The following is a 27850-nucleotide window of genomic DNA, read 5'->3' on the forward strand; positions in this document are numbered from 1 at the left end:
CCAGAACCCCTTAAGATGCATAAAGACTGTTCCAGGGTAAAGCAAGGTGAGAAACTGGGAGGCAATTTGATGTCTATGGTTGCAGGAAGGTTTGATTCTAGAATGTGGTGTTTCACTTTGCTTACTCTTTGGAACTACTGTAATATTTGTGTACAGATGACAAAAATATATCATTCTCACTTCTGTGAGGTACTAGATGATAGCAATATGCAAATGTGAACTTATTTTTATCGAACGATATAATTGCTCTCATCTGTTGTCTGAATAATAATTCACATAAAAGGATGAGCCTGACTCTTGAAAATTGGTAGTGAGTAGTTATGTTGGACCTCTCTACTGAAGGAGCTAAAACATAAATTAGGGCTGAGGTGGTTTCTAGATTTCTTTTTGATCAGTAGGATGAGACCCAGATTTTTGTGCTTTTTGCTTTGAACACAAGTTTGGTGAGTTAGAATTGCTTATTACTAGCTTTTTACAAAAAAAAAAAAAAAAAAAAAAGATGATGAATTTTGATTGCAGTGGAAAAAAATGCAGCCTGAATAGGCAAAGAAATTTTTTTACAAATTGGCCAACAGCTGGAAAATTTTTTCCTCCCCCCCCCCTTTCCTATCTGCATTAAAAAAATGTTTTCTCTGCTCTTTGCTTATCTTTGCCAATCTTTTGTCTTTTTCTCCCTACCTTCTCTCCACTTTATGCCAAAGTGATATTTTCTTCCTCCTCTGCAAATTAAATTCTTGCTCTAATTTAAAAAATAAAAAGTTTGTCCTTTTTTCCTAGTATCAGGCTGAATACTTTCATAGGTCATGATAATGAGGTGTTGCAGTTTGAGCCTTACTAACAGGCAGAACATTGTTTAGCCCAGTGACCTCAAGGAGGATCCTGCAATATGAACTTGGTCTTGTGGCTCTACTAATTTATTTTTTTAAATTTCCATTGTGAAAACATGATAGTAGATTTTGTGCTGTCCTTGTCAGAAGACATCCATACATCCTACTGCTAGTGAAGTGATTGGTTTTCTTGAATGTTTAGAGATAGTAACGAAGGGTTTTGAAATTTGTCCATCATGGGAAGGGGGTATCAGGATGCTACATCCTCAAGCTGGTTTACATTTCCTCCAGTAAAAACTGAAGATATCTGCCACTTTTAAGGGTTTAATTCACTCCATGTTATTTATGGCACAGCTGGATTGCTGATTTCAATAGCCATGAACAGCTAATGCTGCGTCCTGCGGGAGCAGGAGCTGGTGGGTCGGATAGGATAACATGGTTAGAAGGAGGAACAAATCCTTTCATAGCATGGTGCTTTATTAGGATATTAATGATGATTGATTTCCTCTACCAGAACACCTGGTGGAGTAGAAGGATCACAAGAAGAAACAGTCTTGGACTGTCTTTTAGATTTTTTTTTTTTTTTTTTTTTTTTTTTTTTTTTTTTTGGTGACTGTTTGGGATCTCATTAGCCTTTTTTCTGTGAGGGTTTCTTTTGGATTATGCTTTTTCCTTTTTCTCTCTTTTACCTATTAGCTTTTCTTCAAAACTCCTTACTCTTTCTTGATGCTAGGATGTTTTTCAGTATTAGTGTTCCAATTGAATTCTAGGCCTTGTGATTCTAATAGTTTCATATTACTTTTGACATAAACCATAGTATTAAGGGCCAGCTACTTTTTACTTTGACTTTATATATCAAAGCTTCGGAAAAAAGACTGAAAAAATGTAGCAGTTTGATGTTGGGGTATGTAATCAGTGATTGCCAATGAAGACTGGTATTATGAAATCCCATAAGGATATGACTGTATTCCATCACATCTTCTTGGTCTGTGACCAAAAAGAAACGTGAAGGTATTCGAGTCGTCATTAAGCACATTTTGTGTTTCTTGCTTCCAGAAACTTTATAAAAATAGCCAGGTATAATAACAGTAAATTCATTATTCTTACAAGGATATCCTGAATTTGACATGCCAGTATATGACTTTGAACTCTATTCTTACTGAAAAGTGGAGGATGTTTTCAAGACAGCCCTTCAGAAGGATTCTCCTATTTATGCTATGTGAATGCCCGCGTTATATTTAGGCACTGAAAATACTTTTGGACTGAGTGTCCTGTATTCTGCAATGGGGGAGTGGCTGGGGAAGATATGAGCTGCTCTTTTTTTTTTTCGTGAGGATACTTAAAACTCTTTTCTAGTGATCCTGTTCCCTCTTAGAGAGTCATGGCCTGAACTCTGCTGCCTCCAATCTCCCTCCCACAAGAGCAGGTTATAAAATCTCCTTGTGCCGAAGTGCATGACAGTGGTTTATCCTGCAACCATAGCTTTTATTTAGCTGAAAGAGAACACTTTAATTCTGTCCCAATTGAGCTGGTTACCTTCCAAACCAAAGCAAGGCAACATCACCTCTTCATGATGTCTACTGTGTAGGGGACTTGGTTTCTTCTTTTTTTTTTTTTTCCTTCTTAAGTAAACCCTGTATGAACTTGGAACTGGACAACTGAAGGTCTTGAGTCAAATTTTGTATTTTTTTTATAGTCTATCCAGTACCAAGAGGAAAGCAGAGCTGGTGCTATCTCTGAGCCGAATTGCACTTCACAGCCATAGACAATAAATTGTAGGAGTTTCTCATTCCGTACTCTGCACGTTGTTTATAATAGCTTTATCTGTCACTTCATCCCTGGCATCAGTTCTGTAAATAATTACCCTGTGACCCTTTGGTCTTTAGTAACTCTTTCAAAAGCACAGCTAATCATTTTATAAAAGAGGCAGACCAGTTAATTCTTGGCAAGTTTGTCCCGGAGCTTAGTATCTGGAAAAGGAAATGATGAACTTTAACAGTAATAAACAGCTTGGGTGGAACTGACGTGAGATGGCCACTTGGTGGGGAGTGCTTCCCTTTTCCCTTCCAGTGACACTGTTGCCTCATATGTGGTAGATGTTGCTGTAAGACAGCATCATGCATGGTTTGGTCTGCCCCATTTTTTTTCATCACATAAAACAATTTAGTATTCCATGATTACAGGAATTTGTATTATCACAGACTTGTCTTTGTGGTCAGTTGTTGAATAAGATGCACACTGGCATCACATTTTCGTCTGCAGTTTGATTTCTGTTCTACCTGTTGCCATTCTGCACTGGTTCTGGAAAGGCTGTAGCTGGGAACGTGCCGCACTCCCGCACTGCGTCGGTACGGGTTAACTGCTCTCACGGGAGTGGTGGCCACTCTTAACAGCACTTCAGAAGGCACGAGTGTCTTCACAACTGCCAAGGACGGATTTTAGTTTAAGGCAATCCCTACCTCCACATGGCACTGCCTACTTCTGCAGTAGAGCTGGGGACTATGAAATTTAATTTCCTCCTTCAAAGTGGATGTAAGTATAACGTTTCTGGCTATCCGTCTCACAGGCTTGCTGTGCTAAATCATTTAGCTCCTTTAAGACATGAGTGCAATCTGTAGTCCATGTCCACATTAAGCCACAGAGGAATGTGAATATCAGGCTTCAAGTTAAAGAAATGAAATGCTTCCAACTTGCTAACCAGAGACAGGATTACAGGGAGAGCTGTGCCACATGGGTTTTCTCCACTTATTTTTGTTGCTTGTTTCTTCTCTTACTTCCCTCTGTGTTGCAGTTAAGCTGAGTGTAAATGTTAGGGATACCTCATCACCTTAGAATTCAGTGAGCCCATTTATGTGATACCAAACAAGATAACATTATACATACTGAGAGATGGTTTAACTATTTTTTTTATCTTGCTTCGACTTCTTCTGTTCTGGTGTTTAGGTTTTGTACTTAGAAGAAATAAATTTACATAATCTATATATAATATTTTTTTGTTTGCCTGCATTCAATAGAACTTCAATGGCCACTACAGTGTATCCAGTGGATCAAAGGCCTATTTGTGCCACTTTGATACAAACATACAGTAAATACACCTACCTGTGGTTGTACAGAAGATGTTTTGATTTTGTGCAATTTGTGTCTAAAAAACCCTAGACCTAGGGTTTTTTAATAAATTGTGCAATTTAAGTTTGGAGTAACCTTACTGCTTTTCATTTGAGAACTAAAAGTCAACCTAACTCTTCTGTTTTAAAGCTAAATTGCTTGTAAAGAACAGCAGAACAAGAAAATTTTAATGTTTGATGTAATGTTCTTCTCTCTCTCCATTTTAATATACCAATTCCCCATTTTAATATACTAAGTCTATTATGTGAGCTACAGAGGGTCACAAGCTTACAAGTCACTTCTGGTCTTTGTTGCTCCAGTCATATGCTAAAATGTTAACATAAAAATGGATTAATCTGAGCAAGAAATAAAGATTATTTATTTTAAAGAACTTCTCAACTCATGATGAAGTAAAATTTTCTAGAAAACAATATTTTACTCTGAAGCATTACAAGGCAACTACCTTCTCTAACAGGGTTGGTTAACCTGTTAAGAATTAGGCTATAATCTCATTAAAAGTTAAGAACCTCAAGTATGATTCTGAATAAAGCTATCATCATACGTAAAGGGTGAGTATTTTGTCCAGACTCATGGGGAAAGGTAGTAAAGTGATTATTGAAGCACTGTTAGGAAAGGTGAACAAAGAATGGCATGCCACAGTTTTTAGAATTTATTACAGTGTGTTTGTATATAAAGCTGCAACATGTATTTTATACTCCAAAACTAATACAATTTTACTCATCTTCAGTGCACAGATGTTCTCTTAAGTAGAATTAATGACAAGTAATATGTTAGAGAAAATAAGCAGTCCATCTAAACAGATCTATTATAGCACTGCTACAACTAAAAACAATGAAAGACTGTGGGGTTATAGTTTGTGCAATTTCTTCCTCTGTCAATGTAATTAGCAACACTTATTGGAATCCTGTGGAAGTAATTTCATGATTTTTTTCTTTTCCTCCAAGCTCCTTTGAAAGCTTTTGAAAAACATACTAGTGCTGAAGGATTCATATTGATGGCTTGAGTAGTATTTGAGATGTGTGAGAGTTTTCCTGTTAAAAATGATTAGAAAATAAAAAGACATTGGTTGTTCATAATATTTCAGTTACTACTTGCTTTCCAACTGTGTGATACCCAGGTAATTGTTTTCAAATCTTGTTTATCAATATGATCTGCTACAGAGATGAAGGAAAAATGCAGAGGGCTGCTCACAGAGAGGGGTCCTTTTGTAGCCTAGTAATTCTGAGACACTGGTCAAAGAAGTCAGTCACTTCAAAGAAGGTTCCCCCCTAGCGCCCTCCTTTTTAGCCATAAATCTTACTTCTAAGTATTTTGACTGTTTCAGTCTAGTGTTTAAGCCCACACAGTGGGCACTGGAAAATAATCCTTTAATACAGAAAGAAAAGTACTATTAGCTCATTTCCGGCAGCTATTCTGTATTTCAGATGAGGTGTTTTGCTGTCGAAACAAATGCAGTTATTCACAGACTGTGGCTGTGTGATTTACATCAAGGCCTATATTCAGTAAAGATAACAGATTTGCTTTCTTCATGCATGTGCCCACAATATAATCCTCCTTTGATACAACTTGAAGGAATTTTCTCAGCATTTTGTAGCGTCGATGTTTAAACGCATTAAGTAGTGGAGAGGCTTTTTTCCATGCAAGTTCAAAAGTTCATGTTATGATCTTGTATGAAGTATCTACTTGTGTAACTAAATGTGCCCAGTTGTGTTTTGGGATTTACAATGTGCATGCATTTTTAATTGTATTTTTCTTCTCTCTCCCCCTCCATCTTATCCCTTTTTCCTCCACCCCATCACGCTTGGCTCTCATTGCTTATCTGCAGCCATTTTCCTCCATTGCATTATCCCAGTTCATTATCTAATACATGAATGGGCCTAATTGAGCCTCTCCAAGAGAATGGACCATTGCTCCAAACTTCAGAGAAACTGTACAAAGTTTTATTCTTACTGTAACCCTGGAAGTGTAGGTCTTGCTTCAGTTGGTGCTGGTCTTGTTACTGACATCAGTGGGAGCAGCACTGGATTTCGTTCCTGTAAGGAAAAGGACAGGTTTGCAGTTTAGAGTGGCCACCACTTTGTTTACACTTGATGTGTTGCCAGTTGAGTGCTTCTTGTTCATCTTTCCCCTCTCCCTGCAATTGTACCCTCAAAATTCTTTGGATTTTGCAAGACAGACTTTTAAAGAAAACAGTTTCTTTCCTGGTGATCCAAGGAATCCACATATATTGAGACCTGCTAATGTTAAACAGATACCTTTTTGACTTTTTCAAGAGTTAGAGGTAGTATGCTACATTTTGGAAATCTCTAGTTATAATCCAAATTTTCCCAGTTTCTGTTTATTTGAAAGACTTTATTTTATATATATATATATATATATATATATATGCATAGATATATATATTAAAGGAAGTGAAGAAGAATGGAGTGTACTTAAGCATGACCACTGTTTGAGTAGAAATTGTAAAAACTCAGTTGTATAAGCTGTATTAAAATCAGAAGAAGGGCAGCAGAAATATCACACCTTTATTAAGTGTACAGGACCATATTTTGCTTCTGTAACACACTTTCCTGGCAGGATCTCAGCTGAGAGCAGAATTGTGTGAATCCAGGTGTGAAGCTTCCAGTCTTCATCTGACACCAAAGCCATTTAATCTGCTCCAGGCAGATCTTTCAATCTTACAGGCATTGTGGCTATTTGCTTCCTAATCTCCAACTGCTCTCTTGTCATTGTTCCATTGCAGAATCCCAGTACAGAAGTGAAACTGCACCCAGCCCTTGAGAATAGATACTTTTTTCATTAAAGATGGATAGGTGATGTTTGAACTTTTGTGTCTTTTTAACCAACTTTTTATTGCATTATTTAAAATTACACATCAACGGGCACCAGTTTGTACTAGTGGATGTTTAGCTAATGTAAATGCTCTGGGGTATATAATTTTACTTTCTATCTGATACTTGCTCCTGTAGGAGCAATTGATCCTGCTGTTCATGTTATCTTGTGTTTAGAACTTTTTAGTTTGACTCACATCTTTGTAACATGAGAGAATAATGAAATATGCTGTAAGTTTTTCTGTGGTTTTTATTAAGCATATAATTCACTGTTTTTACAATGTTTTTGCATGCCTATCAATCACATTTAGCAAGAAATGTAACCCCTTAAAATCACTGTAGCTCTATCAAGTTTGGAGTTGAAAACCTTTCAGAAAGGTCACTTACTGGAAGGAAAGTAAATGGCACTGATACTATGTTGCTACAGGTTGTAGCCAGTAAGCATAAAATAGGGACAAAAAGTAAAGAATCCTGTCAAATCTTCTCACAAATTTTTAAGTCACTTGAATATAATGGATTTTAAATAGTTGACCCTTACAACAATGGTTAGGTTTTCCTAATCTTCGATTGCTAGGAAGTGTTTTGTGAAAATGTAGGCTGCAGGACCTCATGCTTTTTCTGAAGGGTGGCACTTGGAGATGAAGTGTAGTACCACGTTTAAAAGAAAGATGTGCCAAAATACCAGAATGCTGGTCTCGCTTCTCTTCTGAATGGTTTGTCCCATGAAAGAAACATAATGCATCCAGATGTTGCAACATTAACTCCTCTTATGGACATTCAGTTACAGAATGCTTTTTATTTTTGGGGGGGAAGGGGAGGGGAAGAGGGGAGGGAAAACAACCCCCCCAAAAAATTTGTGCAATTTGAATCAACTGGCTATTTCAGGGAAAGCAACTTTTATTCTGAAGTAGCTTTGCCATAGAGGAATAATGGGAGTATGTTCTGGGGAGTTCATTTGCCTGCTGAGACCAGGACCCTTCCCGGGTCTATGATTTCACAAGGTGCTCAACTGACCTGACCAACTGCTGTCAAGGCAGAATTGCTCTTATTCTGCCTTCTCTGAGCTGTGTGATTCCTCTCTTCCCTGTGCCGAGTGAGCTACTCATTCTAGGCCCCACTGTGAGCTATTTAAACTCACTAACCAAGCTGAAAAGGATCATATTCTTTTATTAAGTCAGGAAGGTGAAGTGCTGAAGCCAGGAGGAGGTCCCAGCAGATTTCCAGAGCTGACATAAGCTGTAGCAATGTGCTCTGGAATTAAGGGAGGGGGAAGAGAGCAGGACCTCCCTTCTATTCCCAGTAGTAGGTAGCTCTTAAATGAGATTGGCTCAGGTACAAAACTGCATCCTGGGACAGGAGCCATCTAGGCACTCTTGGCTGTGTCTTATTTGAGGTCTTGGAATACCATAGCCAAGGTGTGAGAGGGTTGTAAATGGTTAACTGCTGTACCCTGCAGACCTAAACCCTGCCATGACAGGGAGGTGGAGCTACTGCAGACACCTGGCATAAACAGGCAGCATTTCCTGTTTGGGAAGGAAAAGTACCGGAGTCTGGCATTTTGATTTTATTTTTTTTTCGCAACTTTGGAACACAAAGTTCTACAAAGTGAGTCGTAACTCTGCCTTCATTACTGATATTACGTGCATTAAAACTGATCACAATGGCAGTGCAAGCATCATGTAGATATGTTACTTTATGCAAATGCTACTCCTAACTTTAATGCTTAGACTATCTCAAAAAGAGTTCTTCATCAGTTGTTGCCTTAGAAAGACCTGTTGAATTGCTGAGGATATTCTGGAACAATGAGTAAGGGGGTAATAAATAAGGTGCTAATTTTTAGTTTGGGAAGTCCACATCTTTTCTGTGATAAAACTGTGTTGGACACACTAGGTGAGACCTATAAAAGTACTTGGTACTTGTGGACTTTGACACAGAAGAGTACTTAGGTGCTGCCTGATAGATTGGTATCCACAAAACTGCATAGTTCTGTGGATGCCCAAGAAAGGTGTTTTTACATAAAAAGTGTGGTGCTTTAGCAGGAGACATGAGGAGGGAATAACAACAGGTGCACATACAAAGCTCTATGTGCTTCAGAGTCAGTGACTATGTACTCTCATGGGTATTGCAACAAAGGAGAGGAAAGGGTAGAATTCTAACTGGTCCCAATTGAAGTTGTTTTGATTTTATTTAAACCTCTCTAGACATTTTATTTGGACTACTGAAAGCAGAATCTGACGCAAGTTGGATACAGTGAAAACACATGACATTTTAGATAAAAAAAGATCTTTTACAGCAAAGATGGATCGACTGGAGAACGGAAGTTTTCCTAGAAATGGAAGGCTGTGATTGAATTGGGAAAGTAGAAATGCTAACTGAGATGTTTTTTTGATCCTTGGCCACTGCATATTGTTGTCTGATGACTCACAGTAGTAGTAACAGTAGCAGTTGTCTTCCGAGTTCAGTGTCCTAGGGAAGCCATGGCATCTATTCATGCACACAGGTACGGGATCTCTAGATGCTTAGAGACTTTAAAAGTTTTGTGCAGGGTATTATAATGGTTATAAAAATGAAATAAAATTATAATTTGACTCCTTTTCCAGAATGTGGAGGTGGGAATGTTAAGTTTTGTTGCTATTTGTATTAGGGTAATATTCAAATTCCCTCCCACCCCTACAAGAATTTTTAAGGATTTAAATGCTTGAGGATGATGAGGTCTATGTCTTGCTAGGGACTGTATAAACAAGTAGTTGAAGTCAGTGGCCTTGCAGCAGAAGACTTGTATTATGTAATGGTTAAAGCCCCCCTTTCATCTGTCCAGAGATAAATTTGACTCCTGAGAGTTAATCAGGCTTTATGGGAATTCCACCCATAACTGAGTGGGATACAAAACTGGGTGGGATACAGACACCTTGTTGGGCCCAGAAATACTCCTTGCCATGCTCTACCTGCATGAAACTCTCCCATGACAGCAATCAAAGGAGAGAAAGCTGGGTTTGCAGGGAGAGATTTCCTCCTCTAGACAGAACTCAACTAGATGGAGATGGATTATGTCAGATGTCTTGTCTCCTATACACTGTTATTTTTATTCTTCCCTAAAACTGTAGGCCAGTGCACCACTTGCAGCCTACATCAAATGCTGTGGTCTCACACCCAGCCCAGGGTTACATACTTCTGTTAGGTGTGCTGCTGCTCCTGCAGTGCTAGGAATGCTGGAAGGGTGCCATGTGCTGTTGGTAAATACAGGCTGCAGTTTGACAGTAATTGCTTTCTTCCTGGAGTTTCAGAAATTAGGTACAAAAGCAAATGAAGTGAGAGGAAAGCATTCTGCTTTAAGTGCGTTTCATATCAGACTCTATTTTTATTTATTTATTTTATTTATTTATTTATGCTTCTTTGAATGTAGTACACTCTGTACCTGTTGTCTGTGATAGAGGAGCAAGTCACGTACTTGGAAATGTCCTGGGAGTTATTTTCGCCTCAATTATTTATAAGCCTTTCTTCTCTCCTGGCCTTCAAATAAATTTAAAGAAGCAGGAGAATGCCCAGTGACTGGAGCAGTGCCCTTTACCTCACGAAGCAGTTTCTGTTGTATGGCCTCTTCCTCATAAAACACCTAGTGGCTTCCCTTGCTCCCTTCAGTCTGTCTTGTTTTAAAACTACTAACAAACAAAAATCTGGCCAGCCCCAGCTGACTTTGGAAGAGCTAAGGAAGAATTTTGTGTATTTCTGGCTTCTTTTGGTTTTAGGTTTGGAAAATGTCTAAAATATTCATTCATTTGCTTTTTGTGTACTGGTGGTTTGACCTGATTTCACTGTAAGGTCTCATTAAAAAAAAAAAAAAAAGTTTTGGAAGAGCACAAATTTTTATCTGCATCAGGTAATTTAGATCCATAGGGAAAGTTTATATTCTGTGCAGAAACTAACAAAGTTTTCTTAAAAATCAGAAGCAATTCTGTGTTGCATATCACAGTGTGAATCTGACCTAGTTCTTCATGCAGGACTGGCCAGTAAAGGAGGCGGGTTGCTCATAGTAGGTAGCACTAACAGATTAGCCTTTTCCTCCCTAAACAATTACAGCTGTGTCATCTGCAGCCTGAAGGTGTTTGGTACCCAACATTGTGCTTGGGAGATATTCTTGGGAGATATTGGGTTGTATGAGGTGTGCGTTTTTTTCCTGCCTCTGGATATGGGAAGAACAGTATTCTGATGTTGAACAATGAAGGAGTGGTACTTTCTGAAACCCCTTCTGTACAGGGAAGGATATTTTGCAAGACTGATCAATGATTCCTCCTCTCCTACCTTGCAAGATACAGTAGTGTTATGGAGAAATCAAACACCATTGGAGGGATCCATACCTCCGTGTCTGCTGCCTTTACACAGACTATATGCTGGTAAGGCTTTCAAGCAAAGTAGAGAATGAGGTAGCTAAGAGTGTCCTGAGCTGAGACATACATGGTTTACATCAGGCCCATCTTTAAGCTGGTTTTTAGTGAAAGCTGTTAGGAGAACTTATACTGTGCTTGGCATGAGATCATGGATTAAAGGTTTTGTTTTATTCTGTGTCAAATTTTTTTCATTCTTTATTCTATTTTGCCACCTTTGGTCTTCCCTATTCTACAGCCTTTGACTTTATCCATATGGCTTTTTAAAGTAAATAACATTTTTTGGTATGATTCCAATGTCTATGATAGCAAAGGGGCTGGCTCGTTGTTCGTTGTTTCCTCGGTCTCCTGAAACAGAGGAATATTAAACTTTACCAAGGATCCACTAAGATATTGTATCTCTTTGTCTTCATACTGATGAAACTGCATTTAGGATAGATGCTTTCTCAAAAAGCTGTTTTGATTTTTACATTTTGTACACGATGTTTGTCATCAAACTGTTCCGGGAGAGATATTTTGCAAAATGGAGCCTCCATCTCAGATGAGCGTGCGCTGGAAGGAGTTAAAGATTTAAAATATAGTCAGAGTGTAGAGCTGGCCTGGTCCTGCACCTGTGAACGATGTTGCCTTTTCTGGCTCTCAGTGCACCTGTGTGCTTCAATGGCCCTGACCAGCCTCATCTGGGGCTTCCACCCCACTCTCTGCCCACAAGTCTGGGACGACCATTTCAGATCAGCCTCTTCCTAAGTTGTGCAGCAGATCATCCTCCAGCCCTGTCTCCTCATGCTGGAGCCCCCTGGACCTGGTTCAATGCAGGCCATGCCTGGGGCTACCAATGGACCTGTTTGCAGCACCCAGCTCTGCTTATCAGCTCATCCCCTATAAGGCTGTTCTGTGATGGGTGAGGACACTGTCCTGCCAGGGTCACCCTTGGCTCCAGCTCACCCCCCCCTTGCATGGCTGCCCTGTTCCTGCTGTTCCCCAACTGTGCCTCTACTTTTGTACAGCACTGGCATCAGCACACGCCTGTCTAAGCATTGCAAAAGTCTGTCTGTCAGACTACTACTTTCCAAGACACTGAGAGTGTTAGTGCCATGTTTTTGTTTTTCAGAGGGACCCTATTTCAACTTTTGAATTGAGGTTTCACTTTTGAATTGATATCCATATCAGATAATAGTGATGGCTTGCTTATAGATGGTTAGATGGGCAGATAACTTGTATGTGGTTCTCCAAAGCATTTTTTCTTTTTTTCTTTTTTTGTAGCTGTTTTCTGAGAAATGGTTGAGGGACTTAAGCTTTCTTGTGTATTTTATATGCCTGCAAAGTATGTACTTAAAAAAAAAGGAATTTCCACTTAGCACAGTGTTTAAATTCCAAAGCTTATGCTCTAGCTAAGAACTTTGTTTAATTCGGCACACTTCTTAGAATGAACTTAATTCGCAAAGAGCAATTGATACTCAAAGCTGAAGGATGGCTGTGGGAGGTAAAAAAAGAATCCACAATAATGAAAACACTGAACAAAAAGAAAAAAAGTAAACAAAATTTTTAAAGAGCCCAGTCTAATTTCTCTTCAGAAAAATGAATCCTTAATAGAAAATGACAATTTGAAACTTGTCACGTCTGCCTCTTTCACAACTGAAACACTCTTAATAGAAGTCCTTTGTTAAAATTAGGACAGGTTCATGGTTATCTGATAAGCTTTTTATAGGCTTGCCTTAGTTTCACTGGTTTTGTTTTGCTTAAAGTGGAAGTGTGAGTCTGAGAAAAGGAGTGTTGTGAACACCTGCACAGTTGGGTTAACTTGGTTAGGGACATTGCTCCTCCTTGGCAACCTTTAAATTGGGAAAGGAGATCCTCTAATGGAATCTTTCATTTGGAAGACCAAAACACTTCTGTCTTTCAACATCATCTTTTTTTTGATCATCTACAAAATAACTATGAGTAAAAATGAATGCTTATGATGCCTTTAAGATGATACAAACATTAAAGAACATTGTTTACTTTAGGAGCCTGTGACCAAGGCCTTTGATATCTTATGTAGTAATCTTACAAGTAAACCTAATGAAAAGTTGGTCAGACATCCAGAATGTGTGTAAACTGAAAACTTAGACACCTACATTGAATTGAGAATTAATAGTTGTCACAGGCTGGGCCAATCTGAGTTGGTTTAAGTGTTCCTAGTCTTGCCATTCCAATTCATACTTTAACTGGAAACTAATTTAAGTGTGACATTTTTTGTGAGAGAGATGTCATTGGGCGTTCACATACGTTTAAGTGAAATGAAACAATAACCCGATCTATATTACACAAAGTGCATCCGTTAACCCATTTGTACATCTGCAGTTTTAGGAAATGCTGGTGGCCGATCACCCTCAGCAGCATTAAGGGAAAACTCAAGTTACTTCTCTGCCTTTGAAAAGTGGGGAAAATACTGGCCTTGTTTACCTAAGAGTATGGTACAATTTAGAGCAACATATTTGCAATCCATATCAACATTTCTGTTATACGGGAACTGGGCAGTTTGCACACGTGCCTTCTGAGGTGGCTTGTCTGGCAATAGCTGTAGTGTTCGATGTGCCTGGACAGCAAGGCCAGTCACTTGGGTTTTTTTAACTATCATTGGTTTCATCTTTAGGCTACTACTAACTGTAACTACAATTACTGTAAAGAAAATGGCTTATGCTCTGCAAGGATATGTGTGCAACTTACAGTAATGAAAGATAAGGGTTTTTTTGAACTGAATCGGCCAGCTAAAACTCTCCATATGTCCAACTTAAAATAGTCTGCAAAGACAGAGCCTGAAAAAAAATTCTGTTCCTGATAAGATGTAGTCCTCCACACCCTTCCCTCTCTGTAATTTCCTTCCATTCTTCCCTCTTTACAAATCTATGCTGTAGTTTCAGATAGGTTGGTCAGCATGGTGATTGGCAAGTAGTTGGCAGGGGTTAAAGCTGTAACCTGGCCTGCATGTTTTAGTAGATAGATCTGAAGCCATTCTCTTAAGCCATGTTGAACAAGCTGGTGAATGTTTGTTTCAATTCCTTTTCTGTGAGTCATGAGTAACACATCCCTGCCTCATCAAATTGTTGTGAGGATGTATTTATGTGTCTTTGATGGCTTCTGATGTTACAGCAATGCAAGGTATAACAGCTATCTCATGCAATTGTGTGAAAATAATACATTATGTCTGTACCCATGAAAGTTAAAAATGGGAGATTAAACCACAGCTGCTAATTTGATAGGTTTGTTTGCACTTCAGTCAAGTGCCCCTTCTCAAAGTCTCTAGGCTTTTCTCTGGTGTATATAGTAGACTACCAGGGTAGTCACATACCTTACCAGTGAAAAGTTTTGTGGTTTTCTCTTTGTTTGTTTTTTGTTTTGTTTTGTTTTTTCCTTTTTGCTTGTGTTACTTTAACCCCCTAATAAATGCCAAGTTATAGTGACTTTGGAAAATACGTTTTATGAAATATGTGATAATTATTTTTCGAGTGTAATGATAACCACTGTAGTCAAATGGGCAGCTTTTAAAAATCTCCATAACAACGACATTCAGTAAAAAGTGAAAACAACTGATCTGTGCAGTTCCGTGCCAAAGGATACATGTGGGCAATGTACTATCTCTTTGAAATGTCATCTTCAGCTAAATGATGCATACTCTGCTGGCAATACCTTCCCTTGCTTCTCTTAAGTAGCAAGGAAATGGGATCTAATTTTTCATTTGCAGTACTATTTGTTAAGAGAAACGGACTTTTAAATGCCAGTATGTAGTGTTCCTCTATTTCTTTCTCCATAATGTTCATATAAAACCAGGAAGGCTTGGTAGCAAGTAATTTCCTTTTTATTTCATTCCTCTCAGCACATGGAAAGCCGGTTGTGTCAGTGCAAATGCTTTCTTTTAGTTTACCTTGAACCTGCTCTTAACTAAACTTTTTGCTTTGTTTTGTTTTAAAAGAAGTGGATCTCACTTTGTTATTATTTCTGTATCTCTAGTTCTTCTGTCTAGTTGGTGTTTTGGCTCAACAATTGCATATGTCCCTGACAAATTCTAGGAGCATTAGTTAGAAACAATATCTAGAATATGTGTTCTCTTGCTCCCACTCGGTGTTATCCTGGTCTCTGACAGCTGTGTTCCTGCAGTTACTCATTCCACCTGAAAGTGTGAAATGCAGAATTGCTTTGGAGCTGGAAGTGAGCAAGATGCCAGGGATTGCCTCAGAGGAGGCTTCTCTGAAATGGCTGAGATGCTTCTTGCTTTTCACATGCATATTTTAGGTTTGATTTTTTTCAGAGGTGCTGAGTGCCTGCATTTCCTGCTGACTGATGACATCCTTTCTTCTTTCAAAATCACACCTCTTTTCAATGCCTCTGTTCCTTAGCTTTTTTAGGTTTTCAAAGCTGGCCCGAGGGCACCAAAACTTAAAGATTATGTTATAGACCCCTGTGGTGGGGGTAATAGTGGGAGAGTTAGCACCTCTGGATGTGTGCCCTATAGAGTTACTTTTTGTACTGAGTTTCTCAAAGAACAGCTTTGTAATTAAATCTGTGCTTTAAATTCAGCGCCAAAGTAGTATTTTGAAAGGTGTGTTGTATAAGGTGTTCATTTGGGAGATGTAGTAAGTGTCTGGCAATCCTGTGTGTGGAGGTGTTTATTTTATGGTTTTAAATGTGACTCTAAAGCTTTTTCTCTTTCCCACTGAACTTTGGGAACACCTTATTTCACACTTAAGTCTACTTATTTGTACGTATTTTGCAGGAATCCCTTGAAGCTTGCCCCGGGAATGGACAGCTATCTCCATTTCTGGAGGAGAGTGGTACCAATTGAAGAAGCCTTTGAGGCAAGTCGACAAGTGTGCTGATAACTCTCAGAAGAGTACAGGGAAGGGGTGACCTTCCAGGCCAACAACCATGCCTTTCGGGCTGAAACTGCGACGACGGACCAGATGCTACAACGTCTTGAGCAAGAACTGCTTTGTGACAAGGATCCGTCTGCTGGACAGCAATGTGATCGAGTGCACCCTCTCTGTGGAGAGCACTGGGCAGGAGTGCTTGGAAGCTGTTGCTCAGAGGCTGGAATTACGTGAGGTAAGAGTAACCCAGGAAAGACCATCTGTCACTGTATAATTTGACACATTTTTAGCTCAGGCAGTCTGTTCATTTGAATTGTGTTATTCTCAGAGCTGGCCAGATATGATCAACAGCTGGAGCTTGGACAAACATAGTCTGATTGCATGAAAACTGAAGGCAGAACGGCACTCGAGGTTTTGGGCTGTTGCTCATCCATCATAGCTTTGAGAGCTCTTTGTAATACGAACATGAGGTTTCTTTTCTTAGAAAGCCATGGGTGTTAGTTTCTGAACTGGGATGCCAAGGGACATTAACCTTTTCTGAACGTAAGCCTGGTTTCACCAGCACTTATGGCTGAATTATGCCATTGGGAAGGAGACTCCCCTGGCTTTAAATATCCACCTTCATATAAATATACTCTTGTTACTATAAAACTGAAATAGGCAACAGTTATGTGCAACTGGTAACAGTTTGAGCATGGTGGTTTTTTCTTCCCTTTTGTTTAACTGAAATATTTTACATCTGAAACTCTGAAAGGCTTCTTTTACATTCCCAGTGCTTCTGGAAAGGCTGAAGAAACCAGTCTTACCTTAATAAGGATTGAAATCCTTATTTATCTACTTCTTGCTGTAGAGTTTAGTGTTCATTTTAAGTGTTGAATCCTTTTTAGAAGTAGCTTTCCAGCGTGCATGGGACAAATGAACTGACTGACTTTTACCTTCTGTGGATTCCTTGCATGTATCCTACATGCTTCTTGACTTTTTCAAATCACAGGTTGAAAACCACTGCCTGGAATTTGCTGCATTGTCATCTGACTGTCCTGGCTGGTGCTTTCTGTGATCACAACTGGTGGTGGTGTTTTACAGCCCCTTGCAGTGTCTTATGCAGTTGGTCCATAGACCTTTGTAGTAGTGGCAACTAGAAAGTAGCATGCAAATAATTATCGCAGATGAAAACTAAACAAAAATTCCTTTCATACATTCATAATGATAAAGAATGAGAGAAGAATCTCACTCTGTTATGTGCAGAATAGGCAGGAGAACGTGCAGGCAGGAACAGGGCAGAGACAATATTGTGTAGTGATTTTTCATACTTAGTCGAAAACTAAGCTTGTTTTTTTAATATGGATTTTAGTAGAATCATCTCTCCCCTATACTTCTTGAGATGAAGATTTGTCAGTAATTTGGTTTTTTCCCTTCTTTTTTCTTTCTGTTGGCGATGCTTTAGGGTGTCCTTAGAGAGAAGTTGTGTCCTTCCCTTTCCTTCCAATGCAGAAAGCAGTGAAATGAATGAAGTGATTCTCTTTATATTCCTTGTGGGCTTATCTAGTTGGTGTAGCAGAAGTCTGAGGCCTAATGATCCTCTCTGGAGGTCCACCTGCATTTGCAAACAATAACTCTGTCAGCGGGTTAGTGTTCTTTTCTACAAAGCATTTTGTGATTTCAGAGTGTTTTTTTCCACTTTGTTCCAAAGCCTGAAGTTTCAAAATTTTCCAGAGAAAAGAGACTGGACAGTAGAGTAGCAAAGGAAGCTGTTTTGGTCAGTGTTCAGTTTCAAGGGGGTTTTCTATTGCTTTGGGTTTTTTTCATTTTCAAAATTATTTCTGTCATGCAAAAAGAAATATGTCAGCACAAAAAGTTTGTGTTTCAAGATAAAAAAATATTTTAACAACACAGAAGAGAATGCTTTGATGTTGTTGGAACGCTTTCCCCTTCTTTCATCACCTTCCCTGCTTTTTTTTCTAAACAAAGTTTTGGCAACATTGAACTAGTTTTGTAAAGTTCAGATTTCAACAATACAGCACTTTTTGACAGAAGTGGGTTTTTTCTTTTTTTTTTTGTTTGTTTGTTTGTTTGTTTGGGGTTTTTTAGGAGAGAATTATTGACTTTCAACTCTGAGAGGGTCTCCCTGTATCTTCTTCTGCTCCTTGCATGAGGAATAGTTGGAGCTAGCAACCTTGGAGGTGCTGGATGCTGTCCTTTCTCTGACCCAAAATTCAATTCTTCTTCTACACCTCTGGTCTTCCTGCCATGGTTTGTAAGGAAACAAGGCTGATGAAGTAATTTGGTGACTGTCTCCTTCCTTCCCTAGGCTTACCATGAACTTGCTGTCCAGTCAAATTCTACAGAAGGTTCAAGAATACTGTGACAAACTTCAAATTTCTGCAAGATTTGTGCAACTGCATAGCTAAGTAGAGAAATCCATTAAGTGTACTGAGGCAAAAATTCTTGCAAGCATCCATATTGGAGAAAAACTTTTTAAATTCCCTAAGTGGAGCAAAAATTTCAGCTGGAATATGCCTTTTTGTAGAAATCAGCAAACTGTAATGTACAATTAAGGATAAGCCAAGCTTCATTACATCCCATGCTAACAAAATAATACTAAAATACCATTTATCTCTTCCATGCAGTCACAGTTAACACTTCGGTTAGGTCTTACGTTTAAATAAATCGCAGATATACCACAACTTCTAGCTTCATGTTAGGAATACATCCTTGTCTCACTCAAGCCAATTTCTTAGAAATAAATAAAAAAATTGTCCAAACCCTTCCTGCTAAAAGGCAAAACTGTTTGAGATATGCATTGTTGTGAAGGACTGTCCATCATACCACACATGACTGAAAAACAGTATCTAATGGATTATGCATATTTCTATTTGATCTCTGGGGAATGCAACTCCCTGCCCGACTGAGTCAGGGTTCAGGAATAGGTCAGTAGAAAGTGGAGCCATGTAACTACTGTAAAATCTGTTTTTTTCCTTTTCAGCAAGGCTCTTGACAAAGCATCAGGTCTTCTAGTTGGACAGTTACCACTTCCAATTAAATGAGCTTTTGTGCCAACATTATGTAAAAAGTAAAGATGAGAAGAGGGGAGGAAGGGAAAGGATGGAAAGACAAGGTCAGAAATGTCATTTTATAATCTTGTCTGTATGTGCACAGATTATAAGAGTTTTTTTCCAACATAATCGCATTTTTCCTTTCAAGTGAGACTAGGTGAACCTGCTTGAAATAGCAGGGTAATCTGTACAAATCTGTTGTGAGTTTTCATGTCTCCTTCTTTTTGTTATCCTTAAAATGTTTAAAGATGTTATGTTTGTCATACTGTAAATGAGGGAGAGGGCAAGAAGGTCCTTTCTAACCAACATTATTTTTTTGACCTAAATTTCACAGTGTTGTCTCCAGCACTATGATCCAAAGCAGGAGGAGGATGAGCTCAGCGTTGCAGGCAGATGCTGACCACTGTGCAGGGGTGCCCTTTTGCTGGGATTCTGACCTTTATTTTCTTGTGCCCTAGAAGGTGCCCTTTTCTTGTAGGTCATGACTGAAAATCTGGGTTTGGCAGCCAGGTTGCTTTTGCCAACAAAGCTGGGATGGGGCTCAGGTCAGGCGGTGCTAGGACAAAAGACCTTCTATGAATAATTGACTGCTGTAAATGGTACCTTCCTCTCTGTGCAAGTGCCCTGGGATAGCAGGGCTTAATGCTTTTTGCCCAGAGGAGATGGAACTCTGTCTCTTTCTCAAGGATAAATATTTAGCTGGCCACTTAACTAGATGCTTTAATAAACACCAGGCAGTCTTGATGAATTTTTTTTAATAACATTTGCTGGTTTAGTAATTGTCTATCATCTCTGGTTGTTGACAATTCTACTTGTTTTGCCCAGTATAAAGGCAGGGGTAGTTGTGGACTTGGGAATATAGCTAAGTCCAAGTTCAAAATGAATATGTTGTCTCTTGAGTGGCAGCTACAATATAATTTATTTTAAGACTTCTCAGCACAGTTTTTTGTGTATCCAGTTTTCTGACTCACTGTATTTCCAGGATCACCTTTTCACATAGTGTCATTGGGGTTTAGAAGTGCTCTGGTTCTTGTCTGCTGCTTTAAAAGAGGACCACAGCTCCTAGAGGAGCGTAAACCAGCTTCCCTGTACTACGTATGAGGTAATATGTGGTAGGTGAGACAAATTTTAAAACCTTGAGAGCAGTCTGTGTTACTTTAGAGCCTGCCAGCTGTAGGTATAGATATTTATTCCATGAAAAGTGGAGTGAAGTCAGTGATTCCCTTTTTTACAGATGGACAAACAGACTAGCTTTTGGAATCAACCTAGTTTTAAATCAGCCACCTATAGATTAAAGATCCCATTTTTATATCCCCTCCACTGATTTGTGAGGTGTCTGTACAACAAAAATGCTTTGTGGACTGAAGAGCATGGCAACAGATGACTCACACTCTGTGAGGCCTTCTGGACAGCCATATGCCTGGTCCTGGCATATTGAATTTGATGGTCCAGCTGTTTCCAGTCCCACAATCCTCCATTTCTGTTTGGGGATTATAAATGTTCCTACCAGAGAGAGTATCTTCAGGCATTCAAAGCAGTGGCTGCAAAAGTTCTTCTCCACCGTGTGTTCTTAAAAAATACTAATGTTTTCAAGAAGTAAAGTTCCTGTGACAGGGAGCTGTTGTTCAGATAACTGTGTGGGTTGTCTCTCCAAAGTGGATGCATTTGTGACTTTAGCTGTGCTCTGTATTCAGTTCCTGTGCTTAATCTGCAATTGCTTGATCTTCTCCAGGCTGCTTTCCAGGAAAACAGTTGTCTTTTAATTGTGCAAAATACATGCTGCCATGTTTGGTCCATGATATCTGCTGTAGTCTAGAAGCTTCAACACTGCATTTCCTTTACTTCTTTTTCCTTGGGATTGATTCAGGATTCTGGATTTGGTACTTGAAGAACCTTTTTACTGTAGCAAATCTAAACTTCTGTTGTCCCCCAGCCCCCACTCAAAGGGGAGAGACTGTGCTCATTTGATTTGTTTAATTGCAATGCCCTTGAATAACTCTTAGACTTCAGATTCCAAACCTTCTTAGTTGCTAGATCTTTTACCAGTACTTGGCACTGCAAATTTGGGTCCTAGGTGATGTGGATGTTTACTTTTTAAAGCTCTGTTTTCCCAGCTCTGCACTGTTTCTTGCTGAGAGTGAGCTGCCCTACAGTGATTTTCGAGTATTTCTGTGTTAAAGGGTTTCCCTTATGAGATGGTAAAATCACTGCTTTTTTCTGTTTTCACATTAATCTCTTTTGTTTGATGCCTCCACTGTTCCTCCCACTTTCATTTTAATCTAATTACTATCATGGTGATCTTGTCAGAAAAAAGTTTTTATCCACTGATGATTACAAAGGGAGAGTAGACATGTATGAGTGAACTGGTTAGTTTTGTTTTAAGTTAATCCTATGAAAGATGCTGACTTCTTGATTTATTTGTGCCCTGGTAGATAGATCGATTTATTGAAGATACCTTTAATTTCTAGAAGGAAATACTACAAAGAAACAAGCTTGCTTCATTGTACCAGACTGAGCAGTGCTCAAGCTGTTTGTCAGGCTTAATTGAGGAATCAAGTTGAATTAGTTATCACCTTAGTTAAATGCTAGTCTGGACGTTCTCCAAAGTGAAAAATACGTATGTAATGAGACCCTAATGTAAATACACCTGTGCTGCCATTCAGAGATTTGCATGATTGTCTCTTACGTGCCTTCAGCTATAAAGTGGTTGAAGCAGGGTTTCCCCTGCTGTTTTGTTGTCACTTGTAAGCATTTAAAATTTTTGGTATTGCATTAGTTGTCCTTATGTTGTGTGCTAAGTCATGGTGCGCGTGATGGTTTTTATAGAAGCTTCCTTAGCAAAGTGAAACAGGTTGTTGATGGTGGATTTTGTAAAGTCTTAACATCTGCAATTTGCCTGCTACTTTTGAAGACTTTTTATTTACAACTGTGAACATTTGGGAGGTTCAGTCAATGAAATATTTATAGTTGATTTATATAGGCCAAATGTTTTGAATGTATTAAATATAATTTCAAATGAAAACTCTATGAAACAGCAAATAAGGAATCTTTGTCTCAAGTATCTTTATTTAAAATGTGGTGCTGTGTTTAAAGGATTGTGACTGCCTCTGGTAGGATTGTTGTCCAGGTAAATTAAGCTATAACAATAAAATGTTCTATTTGTTTTAGGATTAATCTGATCTAATGGAAACTACTTGAAAGTTTTCATTGAACAGGGAGTCAGTTGGATTAAACACCAAGAAAAAGGTTTATTGAAATAAAATGAGAAATATACAGAAATAGTAATGATCCCACTTTCAGACCCTAAATCCGCTTGGTGTCCCCAAAAGTCCCTCTCACAGTTTGCTTCGTTGATTCCGGTGGTAGCATGAAGTGATCTTTTATATTGAAGATGCTGCTAGAAATCTCCAGATGATCTCAGATGAAAAACTGAAGAAAAAGGTGTTGATGCAAACTTTACAGTTAGGTTTACAGACATATTTCCAAGCATGGAAAATATGCATGATGGATTAATTTCTTTGCTAAATATGAACAAATTTTTTCACCTTTTCTTCAGATCTGTAGTCATAGTACTTGATGTTTTTAAGGGCTTTTCAATAAAATCCCTTGTGATGGATTGGCTATTCCTTCTGCTGCTTATTACCAATTTATAGTATTTGAAGCTCTAGTTCCAGTGAACGCTGTTCCAGTGAACCTTCAACTGTGCAATAGGTAATTACCCTTCACCAGCAGCAGTCCCATGGAGCTTATAGAGTAGGTACTATAGCCATTGAGATTTACACTGGATAGGAAACAGGTGAGGTTTTTCTGGTGTTTCTGTAAAGCCTAGAGCAAACAACTTGTGTGATATGCACATTTTAAGCATATATTTGTCCATCATAAAATCTTGTGAGTGTATTAAAAAAAAGGAGCAAACATGTTCTGCATTGGGTAAATGGTTCTGGTATTGGTAGATATATTTTGACTTATGCATGTGGGTTTGCATTCTTTTCTTTTTATAGTTGGAAGAGTCCTTGTCCTTCGTGTGCAGTGGGCCTCGTCCAAAGTCATGTGAAGCCTTTTTGCTTTAATTCAGACGTAGTGTTTGCTGTCTGTTTGCAAGGCACTGGTGTCTTTTAAGAAAAGAAAGACTCAGACACTTTCTGTAAATCATTTATGTCACCTGTGCCTTAATGTAAGGTAGAGCTCTTCAGTGTGCCCTGGAAGAGATTGTCTTCTAAACTGTCCTACAAAAAAGGGCAGTAAGAAAGAAATTACTCTGGTTTTGCATATGGAAAAAGGTACACAATGCCATCTGTTCTTATTTGCATTTGTGTCATTGTGCCTGTGCATGTCATCTAGCTGGAAAAGGTAAACTGACACTATTTTGTTTGTTTATCTAGACTCACTACTTTGGCCTTTGGTTTCTCAGCAAGAACCAGCAAGATCGCTGGGTTGAACTGGAAAAGCCTCTGAAGAAGCAGCTGGACAAATTTGCCAATGAGCCCTTGCTTTTCTTTGGGGTAATGTTCTATGTGCCCAGTGTCTCCCGGCTGCAGCAGGAGGTAACAAGGTATGTGGTTTCCCTCAGTTCACACTACCATGATAGAGCTGTGAGGGAATGGACAGTTGCTTTGTTTCTGGCATTCAGTATTTGCTCAGGTATCATCCCGTTATTTCCTCTCCTGCTGATTGCCCAACTGGGGAAAATAATGAGAGAAATCACCACTTAGTTATGCCTGCTTGAGGGGAAAAAAAAGCACTGTATTGGTGAATGATTATGCATGACCAACTGCAGGAAAAAAAAAGGGAGTAATAGTTATGTTTAAAATGTTTAAAAACCTCATAAATTTTAAAAGGGACCATGGTGACCATACTTTTTTTTTTTTCCTTAACCCTCTACTGATGAAAAGGAAGCCATAGGCAAAGGACCTCTATAGGTCCTATAGAGTTTTAGTTTAGTATTCTTAAGTCTACCTGTGTTTGCTGAAAGTGAACTTTAGCATCTTTTTGTGGGTTTTGCCCATTCCACTCCTCATTTTTCCCCTTATGCTTCACAAAAAGACTAAAACTGGTGGAGGGTATTAGTCTTTAATTATGATCAGGGCATACTTTTTGCAAACAACTTCAGTGGGAATTACTGTTTTATTGAAAGCCCTGTGCTGCAGTTGTAACATTACAACTGTTTTGAGGGGCTATTTTTGTAAACCACATCACTGTGTGGTTTTTGCACATCTGTGCTATATTTAAATTAATTCAAAGAAAAAAAAAAGAGAGCAAGGAAACAAAAGCCCACCTCAACCCAAAAGGGGTGGGCTTGTTTTCTTTTAACCAAAATTATTTCATTTATCTGGTCTAGAGGAAAGTTGCATCTGCAAAACTAGAGGTAAAACCTGGAATAAGTGGGTGAAGGCTACAGGGTGGCAGAAGCCTCCCCACTGAAAAAAATGTTCTGTTGGTGCAAACCTGAAATTCACCACGTGGTCATAAGGTCTAAACTGGAAAATTGACTTTGGTAAAATTTGTTTCTTAAAATGGCAGCTGTCAAGCCATCCCTTGAGTAATGTATATGTTGATTTCTTGCCAAACAGTGGGATAAAAGCATATAAAGCTTAAATTTCTCTGATAATAGACCAAACATTAATGCTTGTCTGTATCTGTATCTTCTTGTTGTGTATGCATTGGGAGAGGGGAGCCTCATATTCTTTTCCTTCAGAATTATTTAATGTGCAGACAGAATGCCTGAAATGTTCTGTTGCTCATATTGTCAGCCCAATCCTAGCCTAGTTGTGTGTAAGGAAGCATTGTAGCTACTTGGATGCTATTATCTCTTCAAGCTGCAGCCTGCAGTGCTGATTGCTCATTCATAGCTCACCTGCGGGGGTATATTTGCTCATTCTGCCCGGGTTGGTAATAACAAAACATTTCAGTGACAATTGAACTTCGCAGTGCTCTCAACTGGAGTGGCTGCTGAATTGTTTTTCTTTCTGAAGTGATTGATAACATAAGCTGCAGAGTCTTATAAGTGGCTCTTGTGTTTCTTCAAATGTCTGTAGCAAAGCCCGCAGTTTACTAGTGGATTTCAGATACAGAACAGCCTGCTAAGGTCTGTTTGTTTATTCCGTGAAGTGGAATTGCTGCACTGTAGATGGTGTGATGGCAGAGAACCTTCAGCTGTGCAATAGGTAGATTCGTATTTGAAGCAACGAAAGGTGAGGACACAGAGGACTCTTCTGAAACAAATGGCAGAGAAAGGCTTAGCCTACAGCATGATGAGGTGGACAGATGGATGGGGGCTCGTAGGGCTTTTTTTGGCTTTGTTTGCTCTTGGTAAACTGATTAAACATTTGTTTTTAATTTGATACTGGCTGCTTTTAGGATTAGGCTTGATCATGATATGATTACACGTAATGTTGAGGTAGGCACTGGACTCACCCACTCAGTGCCTATGTATTTGACTTATGTTTAGGTACAAACGACAAATCTGTCTTAAATGCAAAACTTGTGATGAGACACTTCATCTCCTTCTGGGAAGCTACAGAACCATCGCAAAACAAACTCAACCCCAAAACAAAACCGTCACCAAAGGCTGAAGCTGCAAAGCTGGTGACAGTACTGCTACTAGTGAACCTTTGTAACCTTCTCTAGTGGAAACATCTCCAGCCTTGAGCTTGCCTGGCCATGTTTGGAGCTTGAAGTGAAACCAAATCTCTCAGCCAAAGCTTTTAGTTAATTGTAGACTCCAGAATTTCTGGGGTTGATTAATATTCCTTGAACATGATGAAAAGTCTTCTGAGAATGCTTATGCATTATGTCAGTGTTCATGGAAACATTCAGAAACCTGGGACTTGGTTTCCTGAGCTGGTTTACTCTGCCTCTGATCTAGATTGAGACTGACAGCTGGTTTTGATGGATTTGTTGCTGAATTGAATATTCCTTCCTGTTTCCAGTGACTGCAACCTCCTGTTCCTTATGTACTGTCATCGCAAAAAGGGAAAATGATCCGAGGCTTTTGGGTTTTGATGATTGAGAGAAGTGTTACTTAGGGTATCAGTCAGTGGCTCTGAGGTAGTGTTCCTTAATCATTTCTATTTGAAAGACCATCTGCCTCTTCAAGACTATTTGTGGACCATTTTATGTTCTGCTACTGTTTGGTGATTGGGACCAACAGGAAGAATCCCAGTACAAATAAGACAATATTTAGAGAAGCATAACTCCTTTACATTTTATCATTACCACTGGAAGTATAAAATGCTAATTATACCTGCAGGCCACTGGACTTTAGCTGCCTGCAGGTGATGGTAGTGGTCAGGAGCTCCTCATGGTTTTGCTGGTAACTTCCTATATTGCACAAGCAAAGTCTGGATGCAGAAATAAGAGTGAGTAACACTGCTCCAAGCATTATGTCCCCCAGTGCGGAACAGACTCTATGGAAACCTGTCTGCACGTGACATGCTGGGAGAGGAGTGGAATAGTAATGCAGAAAGAAGTCAGTGCTGTCCCTCACAGGAGTGGGAGTGTCTGTTGACTTGCTGAAGCAAAACATGAGTAGCTGTTGCAGAATGGCTGAGATTAGAAGGTGCCTCTGGAGACTGTCTGCTCAGAGGAAGGTCAGCTAGAGGAGAATGCACTAGGACTCTGTCCCATTGGATATTGAATGTATTTATGGAGGGCAAGACTCCACACCCTCTCCAGAAAATCTGTTCCATTGTTCAGTCACCCTTGCAATAAAGGAGGGGGTTTATGCTTAGGAAGTATTTCTTGTATTTCAGTTTGTGCCCAAATGACCTCATAATTTCAAATTGTGGATGAGTGCTGAGTGACTGAGTAAGTGAATGGGTTGCCTGGACTGGCCATGTAACTGGTTACTGAGGACTTGTAGAGCAGTAGGCTCTTATAAACACAAGTACTTATAAACACAAGTACTGCCGTGTCTTAACGTGAGGTGCCTGTAGTTAGTTTGTAATAGGTATTTTTGATAATATAAGAAAGAAGGGCCTGTAGGATCCTTGGGAAAGAAAATGAAAAGACTTAAGAGCAGTTTATTCAGCTCTTAAGCTCTTTGAAGCCAATCTCTGAGGCCTACAAGAAAAAAAAGAGGCAAAGAGTACTCTGGGGGACATGTTACTGATTTTAGTAGATCAGATCTGACTCTAGCTTACAGTTCTTCCCTTCTTTTTTTGTAAAACTGACACTTGCTTAACGATGCAAACATTAGCTATGTGGGTGTTTTTTTCCTGTTTGGGCAAAGTGAATCATTGGGTCTGGGTAAGAAGCACCAGCAGGACACTGTCAGTCTTGTTCTGTTCGTGGTTCTGAGTAGGACTGGCAGGCTTCTCAGGGGAGCCATGTTTCTTGACCTGTCCTGGGGAAACTTACAGAAAGCTGACACCAGTTATACAGTACCTGTCTTTTCTTTCTGGTAATGACCATGACATAAATAATATTTCTATGCCTTATTTTCAATGTAATAGCATTAGGCATTAGGCCTTCTCCTAGGAAAGCAAATTCCTACCCTCTAGACCTGTTACTTCCCTACTCTTTCTACCCTGTTTCTTTTCTCTTGAGTTGAGGCTCCCATCTGCATATATTCTCTGTCTCCTCCAAGATCTAAGTGATTCCAGCATCTCCTTGACTGCTGGTCATGGCATTTTACTGGCGCCCAGTCCCACAGATGTTTTCAATTTCCACAGATTATTTAAAACCCCATGATAATTTCTTCAGGTGTCAGTAGGAGTTTCACTATATTGTTATTGCTATAATTTGAAAATTTCTAGAACAATTTGTGATAAACCAAATTAAAAC

The 27850-nt window shown here is 39.1% G+C and overlaps 1 protein-coding gene across 1 annotated transcript in view; it reads left to right on the forward strand.

The window, feature by feature from the left end:
• Positions 1-27850, forward strand: part of PTPN14 (protein tyrosine phosphatase non-receptor type 14) — a 112955-nt gene that overhangs the window by 25557 nt on the left and 59548 nt on the right. The window contains exons 2-3 of the mRNA XM_064648244.1: positions 15920-16248; positions 23449-23618. Of these exons, the coding sequence (XP_064504314.1) occupies positions 16072-16248; positions 23449-23618 (347 nt within the window). The 5' untranslated portion in view covers positions 15920-16071. The remainder of the gene's footprint in view (positions 1-15919; positions 16249-23448; positions 23619-27850) is intronic.

The sequence above is a fragment of the Pseudopipra pipra genome, chromosome 3 (genome assembly GCF_036250125.1).
Source record: "Pseudopipra pipra isolate bDixPip1 chromosome 3, bDixPip1.hap1, whole genome shotgun sequence".
Taxonomy (NCBI): Eukaryota; Metazoa; Chordata; class Aves; order Passeriformes; family Pipridae; genus Pseudopipra; species Pseudopipra pipra.